Here is a 14,728-nt window from a genome sequence, read left to right as displayed (position 1 = left end):
AATACAAAGAAAAACGAATTACTGTCCATGCATAGCCTCTGGCGATTATTTATCAAATTATGTGAACAATGGCTAGCGAGACTTTTTCCAGTGTGGAGCATTTCGCAGCTAGTACTATTTACTAATGTGACAGGGAAGAGAAAAATTCGTTTTCTTCCATGTTGACCGGTTACAGCCTTTTGTTCTGTATGCAATTAACTGCTATTCATAGTATTCTGCTGGCTGCCAAGGCCAACCATAGATTAAGCATGTTCGGCTGATAACCTTTATTTCACGAAACAGTACAATAAACCGATAACAAGACAGCAACATGCGTTTAAGTTAATTTGCACAGATGGACGTCCAAATCAAAAATAAGACTACGATACATTAACAAACGAAGAATTAAACTGTCACAATGTTATCGACAGCAGCTACATTGCACCATGTATACTGTAGTTACTTCGAGAACTGCATCACTTAAATGTTGCTGAAAGCTGCAAGACTCTTTACGCAATGGGGCAGGAAGGTACACGTGACTTTTTATAAATGTTAACAGGACGAGATGTCAGCAACAAAACGCCACACACTCAATCGTCTATAGTGATAACAACGCTTTCCTTCTTAGCTTCAGCGTTGGCTGCAGCCAGTATGGCAGCGGCGGTGCTAGCAGCACCTGAGTTGGTACTGGAAGTGCCAGAGTTAGAAACATTCCTGTGCAGCATTTGCGAGTAGTTTACTTTCGATGACGTGTCCGATGATTTTGAACTGAAGCTGCTTTTACTTGAGACTGGCTGTCCTACAAATAATAGCACTTTAAATTGTTCGTGTTACATAAAGCTACGTGATTTGTAATCTTTGACGTAACACATATAGAAGAGATATTTCCATTTCATTTTATTTAAATGCTTAAGTTATCATTCTTGGTGAAATAGACTCTTTTATGCATTAAGTACACAAAGTGTGAATGACGTCGTACATTACCTGAACAAAATGGACCATTCAGCATGCGGTGATAGGGCGGGTAGTTAACGCCCTGCGACAACTGTTAAAAAAAAAAGTAAAAAACCGTTTTTATTTGACGTGGGCTTTCTTAACTTAAAATATACTGAACACATCCAAAATGAAAACAGGAAATCTATATTGTCATAATCCTATCTACTGTACGGATACAACAGCGCCGGAATAACCCCATCCACGTAATGCAAAGATTCACCACACAACTGTGAGAAACTTTTTAACATATGCAATATTACACCCAAATTCAATCCATACACTCCGAGATATTTTTTTTTTGGATTATTTCGGTATAAGTCTGCGCTCCCTGACTAGTGTAACGTGGTGATTGGAGAGAAAAAATATTATGATGATGGTAGAAAACTGTTTTTTAAAATTCTTTCCCAGAGAGCAAATTCAAATTCTCCAACACATTTTCAAATACTGATATCAAAAAACTTTCGTCGTTGCGACGTAATTTCTTGGCCACTACAACTATTTCAATGCAGGTATAACATAACTGGTATAAGCACACGAACGACACCGTCCATCCATACATTGTAGAACTTTCACTCTACACAGTACGAATGTTCCGGGCAATGCTTAGAAAACTCACCGCTTGGTCGTCGTTAAGCTGCGTCAGTCGGCTGAGGATGCCACGCTCGGACATCCGGAGGCGAGACGCAACTGATGGAATCCTGGATAAAGTAGCTGGGAGCCTTCCAACATCTGCTTTCATGTCTGCGAGCAGCTCTTCCAACTGATTTAGAACTAAAAAGCAAGCATATTCGATATTGTTTTCATTAAAAAAAAATAGCACAAATTTCAATACCCTTTCTTAGCACGTACCTTTGTGTAATACCGCGTTAGCTGGCTTGTTACCAGCCAAGGATTCCTTCGATAAATGCTGATGGCTCTCGGCCAGGCATTCGACTTCAGCAAATCTGTGCAAGTACTCATTATTTTGCATAACAATACGACCAAATTCCAAACCGAAAAATTCTTGCAAGTCGGACGCGCCAAAAAGAGAAAGAATAAAAGAAACTTTCCGGCCTACCTAGCATTAAGTGCCATAGCCTGATGTTTAGGATCCTGCATCAGCCCGAGGTATGATGCTCTCCGAAGCTGTTCTTCTATCACAAGAGCTTGCTCTAGCAACTAAGGATGAACATAGTGCCAAATTTCTGATTATAAGAGCAGTAAGTGTCTAGTTATTGAAAAAGCTACAACAAAAGTAACTTAATAGAATTAAGGTTTTGTGAGTCATGACTTGTACGCAGAACAAGAACAAAAGTAAAGCCAGTGCAATAGTAGTAGACACGACAGAAACTTGGGCTAATAAAGTTACCGTTTAAATAAAAACTGCTGCCAACTTCATAAATGTGTCGGCATGGCATTACAACAGTTGTGGTAAGTTACATAAAAATGTTACTTTATTAATGTAGTACGGCGGAAAATCGACATGAATTGGTAATAACCAAGAAATAATAACCAAAAATTGTTGCTGATTGAGAATGTCATAAGTTAAATTGATAGTTACCTTATATCTACGAGCAAGAAATTTGTTCTGCATTTCAAGGAAGTTTCCTTTCTCGTGCATGGCCCGAAATGGCTCATTGACGATGGCGAATCTCGCATCATTCTGTATATCCGACCATCGCGCATATCCGTGACTGGGAAAAGTGTTTTAGTCAAGGAATAATTTCTGCCCGATATAGTTCAGAGATTTCCACCAAATCTTGCCTATCATAACCAATACTATCTATTACATTGTAATCTATCTTTTGGGTTGTTCATTTAGTCTAAAGATGTGTAAGGATACATAGCAATGCCGGCAATGAGCCAGTAATCATGCTTTCTGTGCCAGATTTCATTGATGCGGCCCGACTGTACTGCCGCCTGCTCTTCAGTTTGCCATAACGTATGGAGTTCAGTGAATCCTATTCAGAGATTGAAAATCATTTAGCCTTTATCTTGCTCTAACTGCAGCTATACGAATGGTTGCAAAATATGAGTTCTAGCGGGTATTTTACATTGAAACCTACCGCCGTCCGCAAGGTTGAACATGAATTTCTGCTTAGGAATGGTTGCTGCAATTTCTTCAGTATAGGATGAACTCGGTTCTTTTTTAACATTCTTACTGGAGGTATCTGAATAAACCGTTGCGGATAAAATTACTACAAAACAATAAGCTGACTGTTTGGTAGCACAAGTAGGTCGACGCAAAGTAAGCTTACCGGTCGTTTCATCACTTTCTTTCTGGTCTTGAGATGCAACTTCTTCTTTTGCTGCTGATTCATGCAAAAAGACTTTGAAACAGCACTAAGCACTAGTTATATATTCGGTTGAAGATTACAACTTGGCTACTGTCTGATATGATATCTAAGCTATGCTGTAATTATGTAATCAAGCATATTTCACTGTAGGATATTCTGGGTCCAGAATCCCGGTTTAGTTGCTTTGAAGAACCTACCTTTGGCGTCTTTACCTTCATCAACTTCCATCTTTTCTTCTTTAGCATCTTCAATTTCTTCTTTCTTGACTATTTCTGTGGTTGTGGGCTCTGGTTCTGAAATTGAACAAACAGTTGATACATCCTTGACTTCTTGAGAATATAAAATAAACCTCGATGAAGAGTTCCTCGACTCACCATCCACGCTCTCCTCTTTCGTTGATTCTTGTTTCGGGGATGCAGGTTTACTTGAGGATGTTGCGGGCGATGGTACTGCAGAGGAGCTTGTGGACTTCACGGAGGAGACGCCGGATTGCGAAGTATCTGACCTGGCAACCAGGCTAGACGCAACACTTTGAGCAGCGGCGGTGATATGACGATTTTGCCAGGTTGGGTTCAGCTGTGGCATGCTCCACTCCCCGTTAATAGCTCGAAACTCACGAACCTGTCATAAAAAAAACGTCGTAAGTTAAAAAAAGTAACAAGTGCAAAACCGATGTACAAGTGTGAATGCCTTAAGTCACTCACTATGGTTTAAAACGATGTAGGTGACCTACAGTTACCTTTTTGTGTATCAGAGATAGAACCCCTATACGTGTAAGTACTTGCTGTCGTGACACGCCCTCTCGTGGTACTCCGTCAGAATAAGTGTCGCTATTATCAGGACCGGGCTCGCATAAATGGCGAAGGAAAAGTGATGTGTAAGCTCTGTAAGATATGCACAGGTTTTAGAAGCAAAGTTGTACGTTGAAAAGTAATATCTAATAATAGTCGTACAAATTCAGATGATAGTGACAAAAATAATAGCACTGGACCCTTAGGAAGACAAATTGCACATACCTGAATTCTTTTTCAGTTTTTCCGCGCAATTCTCTGACCAGCCACCTGCTTTGAAAACGCTCGGTGGGGTGAATACCATACCTCATGACAAAATTGAGGTAAGTACGGCGCTGCCTAACCGAAAAGCCGAGGACCTGTTGAACAAATCAATTCGTAGTTTGTAAACTAGTTAATTAATTCGAGTAGCAAAGTTAAGCAAATGTACCACAGAGCACTGTACTGCTTCGCCTTTGGAACAAACTTAACAGCTTCAAATTTGCTCCTCATAGAAGCTCGTTTACTTTTGCCCAATACATGAAGCAGTTTCCATCGAGTTTAAATTTTACTCCGATCAAAACCGCTTTCCTTGGGCGCATCTTAAACTCAATTAATGAAATCACCTCAATATTGCCACCGACACGTGCAAGCATAGGCGGAAGTGGTTTGTCTTTCTCTCGTCGATTTCGGCGACGACTTCCTATAAAAACAATGCAAAGAATGTCGGTTAACGTTTGTCGCAGGGTCAAGACCGTCTAAAGAAAGATTTGCCGATGCTGAATTTTATCAAATGCAATTATTGTTATGTCAATGATTGTAATAATTGTGGTTCGGATGCGACATGGAATACGTTCATCAATTACAGTATTTAAAGTTACAGAAATTACCATCCTGATCAAATTCTTCATCTTCATCATCAGCAGCATCACTGATCCCGCTGTAATCACTCCCGTTGTCATCCCAACCGTCTGAAAACAAAAAACGAAGGCAGAAGGTGAGTCAAAAAACACAAAAACTTAATAGATTTTGTAAGAGTAAAATCCGTCACCTCTTCCCACTTCGGTTGTTGCATTTTCAGCATGGTAGTAGTTGACCTGCTTCCGGATCCTTTTTCCTTTTCCCAAGGTGGAGGCGATTTCCTCCTGCTGCTGTTCGTAGTGATGACGAAGAAGACGTTCCCAGTAATTTGGATCAGGTTGTTCCATGGTTTCTTTTATGATCTCACGTTCAGGCTCCGGCTGCAAGCATCAGTGTTAAATTCATCCTGCGCTCTTCGATAGCCCAACATGGAAAGAGGAGGCAATATTCAACGAGGATCACTCACCTCCACATGCGTGTCGCTGTATTTGTACGTGGCCACCTTAAACGAGCTCAGATACTCATTTATTTGTGTGTTTTCCTTTTCTTTAGCTTCCACGCCTTCCTTGCTGCGATCCAGGAGGGCTTCGATCATTTTATCATCGTAATGGATGAAATCGTTACCTTCTGCGTCTGTTGCATGGGAAAAATTTTATTAGAAAGCAGGACGTATCGTAGAAAATGAGGTAAAAAATATAACATATAACCGTTATCTTACCTTCACCTACAAGATATCTAACAAATTAGGTCAACATCATTATCCAAATTTAATTACATCTCCACTACAGGTAGATTTCATGTTAGGGTTAAACAACATTGTCGCGGTTTACATGCAAATATAATTTATCAAGTCCATTATTACCGTCATCGTCCTTAAAAAGTGCCTCTGTCCCAAATCGCAAGATATCGTCCAATTCCTGCTTTGTCATGCTCATAGATTTCGACGATCCCATCCCGGGTCGCACAACCAAATGCGTCAGCATCATCTTGCGCTTGGCAACCTTGGCAATAAATAAGCTTGATTGAATACACCTGCTGCGGTCTGTACGAAGCCAATGCTATTCTTAGGCAAAAGACCGCTTTCGGCAATAGCAATACCTTTTGAGACAGATACTTACCGTATGTTTACATAATTCCGTATCTACTATTACAGCTGCCCTTATTTTAAGTATAACATTCATTCTAATACCTCTGCCACTCTTTCTTCGACCGAATTTTTTGTGACAAAACGATAAATCATGACTTTGTTCGTTTGCCCGATGCGATGAGCTCGACTGAAGGCCTGGATGTCATTGTGTGGATTCCAATCACTGTCGTATATGAAAACGGTATCTGCCGTCGCCAGATTGATTCCCAAACCTCCGGCACGAGTAGAAAGAAGAAAAGCAAAGTGCTCTGATCCTGGAGCTGTGAAAGTTAAAACAGGTAAAAATGTTTCAATGGTATTTTGGTATTATGCTTTCTACACATTCCCAACCCTAAGTGTTAATCAAGTAATAAACAGTTAACACTGAAGGGCTGCATCGATATATTAAAATTTCTTGCAAAAACAAACCGTTAAATCTGTCGATTGATTCCTGCCTCACAGATCCTGTGATGGAGCCATCTATCCGCTCATACCTGTATCCTTCGTACTCCAGGAAGTCTTCCAAAATGTCAAGCATCCTTGTCATCTAAGAACAATTACAATTTTAGGTTGATCGATGAACATTTGTAACAATGTATTTAATAGTACACAAAACATTTAATAGTGTAGGGTTATTAGGCGGCCTTGAAGACGCTTACTTGTGAAAATATTAATACGCGGTTCCCACGTTCTTTCAATTTTCGAAGCATCTTTTGCAGAACTATTAGCTTGCCACTAGTTTTGGTCAGTTCATTTCCTTCAAATGCACCGTTACTACTTCTTGATGCTTCCTGGAAGGAAAATATGAAGTCGAAATATGTTTCTTCGTACGTGTAAGGCCTTTGTAATCCATGCAATATGATTATGAGGTTTTATTTAACTTGAATCTAAACCGTGCGTTACGAATCAGCGTGATATAGCAAAGTAATGCAATCGCTCGCAAAGAGAAAATTCTGTAGTCTATACTCTATTGGGTGTTTGATTCCGACCAACAATTGAAGAACATTTCGTACATTGTTAACAAAACTATAACAAACGTTTGTTAGGCTATAACACGGAAATAGCCATGCAAATATCATTTTAACGCAAGAGCAGATTACTGCAAACACCAATAGATCTTGTACGAAAAATTATGGCAATTACTTCTGCAGCTTTGTTGAAAAGGTAAGGATGATTGCAGCATTTCTTCAAGTCCATCATAATGTTGAGAAGAGACGAGTTATTGGGGCCGCCACGTGAGTTTAAACCTTCGAAGTTGCGAGCAAGAATATAACGGTAAAACTTCCGTTGCATTGGTGAGAGATTGACACGCACTATGAACTCGCTTTTGGCGGCAAGGCCCTGAACATTAACGTTATATGGTCAATTAATGCAATAAAAACCATTAATGTACGGGCATTAATAAAGCATGTATCGAAACCAGGAAACAAATTAACATTAATTTACTTAATTAGTCTAAAAGATAGTGGTTTATGTTTTCATAAAATTAGAAGAAAGCTAACTACCGTTAACACATCCGCCTTCAACCTCCGCAGCATATGCGCTCCGAGCATATCATGAAGTTTCTTCACCTGATCTTCTTTCGCTATCTCAGCGAACTCATCAAGGAAACCGTTCATGTCTCTGATGAAAATAATTAACTTTACTCGAGTGAAATGGTTTTACTTTGCTTTCCAGTTTGTGTAAAAAGTCAATAACTTACATAAATTTGCTGGGGCAGAGAAAATTTAAAAGATGAAACAGTTCTTCGAGGTTATTTTGCAACGGTGTCCCGGTGAGCAGGAGTTTGTGTTTCACATTGTAATCAGAAAGTACCCTGCAAAGTAAGGGTAACGCAGTAAATATAAGCTTTATGCTTTCATCAAAGTATCAAGATATTGGTGATACTCAGTCAAATAACACAGATTCACCGAGATTCTTGTATCAATTGCATAGTCCAGTGCGTAAGACTTACTTGAAGAATTTCGACTGATTGTTCTTCAGTCTGTGAGCCTCATCAATGCAAACCAACACCCAGTCAACAGAAGCCAAAGTGGTTGCGTCAATCGTGCACATTTCATACGAGGTGAGCAGAACATGGAATTTGACTTGACATCCCGACTAAAAAAATTAATTCTTGTCACTTGTAAACCTACCCTTTATCAATTAATATTTTCAAAGTAGGAATATGTTTAAGAAATATTAAAATGATTAAAAGGCTTTTAGCCAGTAAGAAACATCTTTGCAGGCTTCAAACCTTCATCTTATAAGCTTTGTTTCCTGAACGAATGGCGCCATCGTCAAAGGAAAACTCGTTGTCACGTATTACCGCACGAGAGTCGCGGTCACCATAATATGAAACCACATATAGATCGGGAGCCCACACGTCAAACTCACGTTCCCAGTTGATCATCGTTGAAAGTGGAACTGATATTAAAAACGGTCCGTTGGTGTGTCCCTGGTTGATAAAGAATATACTTTACTGTACTGCCAAGGTTCATAGCTTTCCGAGTATTGCTCATAAAACCACGCGTGTTGATAAGAATGAAGTTTACAAAACGGTTGCCAGTGAGTTAGCGATATGTTACCTCTGCTATTAAAGATTTAATGAACACAATGGTCTGTATCGTTTTGCCCAAGCCCATCTCATCAGCTAATATAGTGTCAGTTCCCTGAGAAGAAAGATTGAGATTTACTGAAGTGACGCAGGTCATTATAGGAGAAAAATGCTATGATATGCTAACCTGGGTCCAGGAAAATCTCAACCAGTTTAAACCTTCCAGTTGATATTCGTGCAGAGACAAGCCAAGATCAGTTATAAATGAAGGCTGCTCTTCGTATTTCTCGGAAGGCTGCAAGAAAAATTTTGTGTTATATAAAATAAATTTTTGAGAAAAGAAGAAAAGGTTTTTATCTTACATCTGGACGTTCATCTTTTTGCTTGTCTTCGCGCCTCTTTTTCTTCTTACTGCCACGATCACGTGACCCTTCGATTGTATTTCTGGCAATGCAAGGCGTTATAATAGAACGCAAAAACTATCAGGCCATTAGAAGGGAAATTATTTACGAAAGTGTATTAGAAAATCTGTGACGCTAGTGTAATGGGTCTAATTAATGATTATAACTAATTACTCCTGGTACAATATATCAGTACATGCTACCTATGGTCCTTGTATTTTTGAATTGCTTCTTTAAATCCAGGAATTTCTGTATTTTCTGCCTCCCATGTTGACTTGTCATATGGCAAACCTTTCCACTTGACTAAATATTCCAATGCTGAGCTGCGGCCGATTTTCCTAAAACGTACATAGAACAATCAGTGTAAAAACATCACAGTCCGATCACTCAAATCAAGTTGGTTATGTTTCAAAAACACACATTTGCTTAATGGTATTAAATACTTGTCATTAAGGATTCTATGAATTGTCAGCCAATCAGGTTGAATGCCAAAGCGATAGTATTTTTCAATCAGTTTCTTATTGGTCCAGTCATCATCTTCATCAAGTGGAGTGGGTTCCTCCATGTCATTTCGACGACAATACGTCCTCCACTATTAATTACAAATGAGACACTTGAGTATACAGAACATAGCACATGCGATACCTGCTTTAAGGCAAACTTTACCTGATGTGGAAAGTGTATCTCCATCTGCAATTCTGTCACCCAATCAACGTCCCAGAAGGAGAACTCCACAAACTTGATCAAAAATTCCCTTTGTTTAAATCCCCATAATTTCTTCTTTTCACCTTCGTGGCCAGGACGTTCATCAGGCACTTCAGTGTAAGGGGCATCCCGCCAACGCCAGGCCAGAATTCTCTGCACCTTGCCTCTAAGTGGGGGACACTAAAAAAATCAATGGAGTTTTTAAGACTGGCAGTTTTGTTTTGTTGCCTCTTAAAACATATTGATGCGACAACAGCAAGAATCTACGCTTGATGACTCTGACATTACGCAGTATTGTAATGAACAAATTTAATTTATTTCAAAAATAATGTCTCAAAAAAATTAATTAAAAAAGTCTTTACAGTGCAGCGTGGACAGGACCATTCTCCATCTGGTACCATGGCAACCGGTGGATTAAGGCAATTGAGATGATAGGAGTGAGGACAAGTGTCACATATTAGAAGATCGCCACCATCCTTGCACACATTACAGAACTCCATGTGGTCATCTTGAGATTCTTCATCATCTTCTTCTTCATCCATTTCGAAGTCATCATCATCATCTCCACGATCTTTGGGTTGAACTCCATTTTTAACCTAAATAGGATTTAAATTCAGGAGTCACGTTAAACCATAACTTCAACATTTTAACTTTCAGAAAGTTGACAAAAATTCAAACGTTTCAATTACTCGAAAAGGGGTGATTAAGCACAATTCTCCAAGCTAGCATTTATACATACACAGACTGGACATGGCCAACTGCCTTCCGGAGGTTTGTCTAATGGTGGTTCTAGACAAACAAGATGATATGCTCGTGGACAACCATCACAGAGAATAATTTCTCCACCTTGCTTGCAAACCTCACAATAATCTTGATGGTCTGTTTCATAACCATCTCCATCTTGAGCTGTTACAATGGAAATATTACAAATTTCTGTGCAGTTGATTACAGAATGTTGAAAAAATGTTGTTTATAAATTGTTTTGATTTTATAAAATACAAGTGCATTGAGGCAAATAAACTACCTGATTTTGTAGCTTTTTTCTTTTTTGTTGGTGCCTTCTTTCTGCCTTTTGTAGCTCGATTGCTCCTGCGTGATGATGGACGACTTGATGAACTATCGCTTGCAACTGCTATGCTGGCAGCTGCCAAGTTTTGTTCAAATTCTAAATCAGATTCATTATCCGATGGTGAAGCTTCATCTTCACTCTGAAAGTTAAGCATAAAAACCTTTGTAAAATGACCGCATATTAACTTTCATCTGAAGAGCAATCAAAGATTTACTGTAAAATAAGCATAATTATTTAATAAACTCGCACCATGCAGACACACAAATACCAATTAGAGTAATTATAATTTAGCTGTAAGTCTGAACGTACAGACGCTCCTCTCTTCTTCTTTTTGGTAGGAAGCCGGATTCGAAGAGGAGCAACTTTCTTCTCTTTCTTGCTACTGGCTTTTGGAGTGCTGCTTCTGCCTGAAAAATAATAAAGTTACATAACCAACCACTTTTTACGAGATGAAAGCGAATGTATTCTTATTTAAAACGCGTTTTGAAAATGTATAATAGGTAGAAAATAGGGGCAAGGGATATAAAACAAAATTACTCCTATTTTTCTTCTCTGGCAGCAAATCAACAGATGCAGATGGACCTCTGATAACTGATAGCTGGCGAAGAGAAGGTCCACTTGCTTCCACTTCATTGTCATTCTCTGCAGGTCCTTCTGAGTTTGAAAATTCTCTCCACAAAGCAGACACTATTGTAAGTACTTTTGGCATTGTTAAGCTCTGATATTGTTCTGCAACTTTTTGCTTCATTGCCTGACGAAACTGTCTGTAACTTGACAAGGTCTGTAAAATTAAGTCATTTATACAAGTACAAGTTATGGATAATAATACGTGTTATGGATAATACAACAATATTAGTAAATAACAACATTCAAGTTTGAAATCTATACCTATGACAAACAAAAATTGAAAGCAAGCAATACTATATTTCAGATAATGTTTTGTTTTGAAATTCAAACATTTAAAATTTCTAGTTAACCACTTACAAGGTAATCTTCAGGGGTATAGTCATATTCAAACGGATCCAAGTCCCATTCCTCTAGCATTGTTGCTGATGATTTTAAATCCTGTGCACATAAGTTAATAGATTAAAGATAAAAAGATTTCCAAAGATTGTCTAAAATTCCATGGCAAATTGTGTTTATTCAACAAACTGTTATAAACTTGTAGTGCCAAATTTAAAGGTACAGTATGCGAAAAGTTAAAAACTAAAAACAAGTTACTCTGCTATTTGTAGTTTCTGGTGCATCAAGCTCATCATCCATATTTGGAGATGATCGCTTTTTCTTTTCCTTCTTTCTTTTCTTTTTAGGTTTTTCATCAGCAGCCACCTCAGGTTCTGGCTGATTGAGAGACTGAGTCAAAGACTCCTCCACTTCAGCATCCGAGTTGCCATCAGATCCGGGTCTTAATTCACTGTCGCTTTCCTGCATTGGGTAGAAATTCAAATGAATTCGATACCATATACATTCAAGAATCACTGAAGTATTAGTTTAAGAAAGCTACAAACTGTTAATTAATTACATCATTTCGTTTCCGTTTCTTCGCTTTTTTTGACCTATCTTTCTTTTTTGGTTTCTTTTTGGATTTTTCCAAAAGATTTACATCACATTCCTCATCTGCAATAATTACATGACAAAGAAATAACTTGTGAAATATTAGAGCATTAGTAAATAATAAATAAATTATTAATAGAAAATCTAATAATAAGGTGCTTAATACATAAATGCGACCATCACATCAGATACACATCGTAATGAGTAAATGCAACTTTTGGTTTATTGCACATCTGCAAAAACATTCAGTCAAAACCTATAAAAAGAAAAATTATACATATTTTGAAAGTAGCTTGGTCTTTTGATCAATTTAAGTGAAGCATATACAATATAAGTGAAACATAATTGATATGAGCAATTAAACTGTAATGTGATGTTAAATGCAAAAAAGAATCTTTTCATTTAAAATACTTCAGTACTATACATGACTAGTATTGGATTGTGATAAAACTAAGAACAACTTTTAAAGAAATTTTGTTTGCCAGTATTACTAAGAAATCCTAATGATTATTATCTAATCGCATATTGGCAGGGTATACTCAAACTGCCAGTCCTTGCTGGTATAATAAACACAAAGAGAACGAAAGAATTGTTGACAGACAAAACGCTATATGTGTATGTTACCCGATACTAACTCGCACGTAACCCCGTTTTTAAACTCTCACCGCATTTAGATCGAGACTCATTTGACACGCCGTATAAATTTAGATGTAAGCCAACGATCAAAAATGGCGTTATCGTACCGCACATGATCGGGCCGAGCCAGAAAGTAATCTGTTTGACAAAATCAAGTTGGTAACCATACTTAACACCAAAACTAACCGGAGTAGGCCTCGACCGAAACTTCCTTCCATTTTTTCTGGGCTTCCATTTCCTAGGGCTGTCTGAATGGCGCGTTTTACGCAATATAAATTAAACAACCGTTCTCACACAACAACCTTTGTTGGTGATTAAAATAAAACGCGATCAAGCGCCTATTTGCCAGGTTCCGCATCAATGGTCATTAACAATCACGTGCTGGTGGTTGCCAGGGACAACAGGTATCCCATAATGTGTAGTCAATTGAGTTAAGCAATAATCATTGCAACTTGTTTATTATCACAAGTCGTTTGGCGTTTGGTATCGAAGTAACTTTGACCGTGGCATAAGAGAATGTCTGCCGCAGGAAATGTATTCTTCACATTACGTGATTCAGAGTTTGATCAACTTAATTTGTTGTTAAGTCATTTTACAAAAGAATTACAGCATCAAACCCTAAAACAAGGATTACTCAGTGTAATAGTATGTACTTAAGCAAAGTTTCATCAAGTTTCAAACGCCAACTTCTAAAATCTGCTTAACAGTAATTAACCAAATACTGTGCATGCCATGAGTCATTCAAAATATTGTCAAAACAAAGTAAACAGCTCTCCTTGGTTTGAGTTGCGTTGAAGCAAACTTGTTCTCAAAGCACACTTTAAATCGTATCATTTGCGGGAAAAACGCATAAATTCTGCTTTGAAGAAATCTGGACTTCATAACATTTATCCTTGACGTCAATTCACTCAAGTATTTGTTTCCAAATGTCAGCGCTAGCAGCATTTGAAGTTAAACAACTTAAATACAGACAACTGAAAGCTTTTTATGCAGAGTGATGACCGCATAACTAGCTGATGAAAACAGTACACCATGCAATATAATCAAGCCAAAAGGTATACGCACCAATGTCAAAATAGCCCTTTTCGTTTACGCAAGTAGTGCGCTTCGCTACACGATTACAAATATACTGGCAGAAAAAGATTCAGTTTTAAATTCTACCGCCATACATCTCAAATTATCCGTGGACAAGACCACACGTTTTTCTGCCTATAACAAAAATATTAGCTTACCACTCAGTTCGCAAACACTTTGCTATATCCGCTTGAAATAAGTTAGCTAAAAGCTATTCCAACTTAACACCGAATGTTAAGAAGCAGCTTAGAACCGGGAAATCTCGCGTTAATAGTAACGACATATACGTTGATGATAGACGCCAATTTTTGAAACCCCATGTAATTACGCCTACAAGACAAACATGGCGAAGAGCGCCTATAAGATTAAAATTATCCATTGCTCAAGAATCATAATGCAAACAGTTAATTTGCAAATTAAGTTTATTAACTCACCTGATATATCTTGTTCGGTTGGTTCTCTCATCGTTTAAGTCTTCTGCAAGTGTTCGGTCTTACTTTTTCATAAGCAAAACATACAAAGCTCTTTTCTTTCTAATAACACAACGCGTGTAAGTGGCGGAAGATCAACAGAATATATAGTCATTCTTTTTTCTTTTCTACGTCGCTTCATTGCGCATGCGCGTGATTACGCAATCAGTCGTTACGGCAACGGGTATCCCATAATTTAATGAGCCTATTTACGTCATGTGAATTAGTATCATAATCGTGATCATCTTGCTTGCTCTGTGATTCGAACACTTTGC

The 14,728-nt window shown here is 38.2% G+C and overlaps 1 protein-coding gene across 6 annotated transcripts; it reads right to left on the bottom strand.

Annotated features, from left to right (window-relative positions):
* Positions 1-251: 251 nt before the first annotated feature.
* On the bottom strand, positions 252-14,547 carry LOC143461039 (chromodomain-helicase-DNA-binding protein 3-like). Of its 6 annotated transcripts, none has more exons than XM_076958784.1 (41): positions 14,418-14,547; positions 12,242-12,336; positions 11,941-12,144; positions 11,704-11,784; positions 11,257-11,500; positions 11,029-11,126; positions 10,675-10,858; positions 10,390-10,556; positions 10,013-10,246; positions 9,612-9,830; positions 9,389-9,537; positions 9,149-9,283; positions 8,907-8,988; positions 8,732-8,839; positions 8,576-8,659; positions 8,245-8,445; positions 7,963-8,108; positions 7,711-7,824; positions 7,514-7,631; positions 7,152-7,349; positions 6,668-6,799; positions 6,438-6,555; positions 6,072-6,289; positions 5,745-5,883; positions 5,349-5,515; positions 5,073-5,262; positions 4,912-4,992; positions 4,648-4,724; positions 4,268-4,401; positions 3,991-4,135; positions 3,626-3,872; positions 3,449-3,544; positions 3,213-3,266; positions 3,021-3,125; positions 2,798-2,915; positions 2,516-2,648; positions 2,033-2,133; positions 1,825-1,919; positions 1,592-1,746; positions 964-1,024; positions 252-778 (listed from the first exon to the last, which is right to left on the bottom strand). In XM_076958784.1, the coding sequence occupies exons 1-41, from the start codon at positions 14,446-14,448 to the stop codon at positions 570-572; spliced, it is 5,667 nt and encodes a 1,888-aa protein (XP_076814899.1). In that variant the 5' UTR covers positions 14,449-14,547; the 3' UTR covers positions 252-569. The 6 variants fall into 6 exon arrangements, with proteins under 6 accessions (XP_076814899.1, XP_076814898.1, XP_076814896.1 ...); XM_076958783.1 differs by lacking the exon at positions 14,418-14,547 and adding an exon at positions 13,096-13,552 and having other exon boundaries at positions 3,464-3,544; XM_076958781.1 differs by lacking the exon at positions 14,418-14,547 and adding an exon at positions 13,096-13,551.
* Positions 14,548-14,728: the final 181 nt, after the last annotated feature.

The sequence above is a fragment of the Clavelina lepadiformis genome, chromosome 5 (assembly GCF_947623445.1).
Source record: "Clavelina lepadiformis chromosome 5, kaClaLepa1.1, whole genome shotgun sequence".
Lineage (NCBI taxonomy): Eukaryota > Metazoa > Chordata > Ascidiacea > Aplousobranchia > Clavelinidae > Clavelina > Clavelina lepadiformis.
This window is presented reverse-complemented; position numbering and strand designations above follow the sequence as displayed.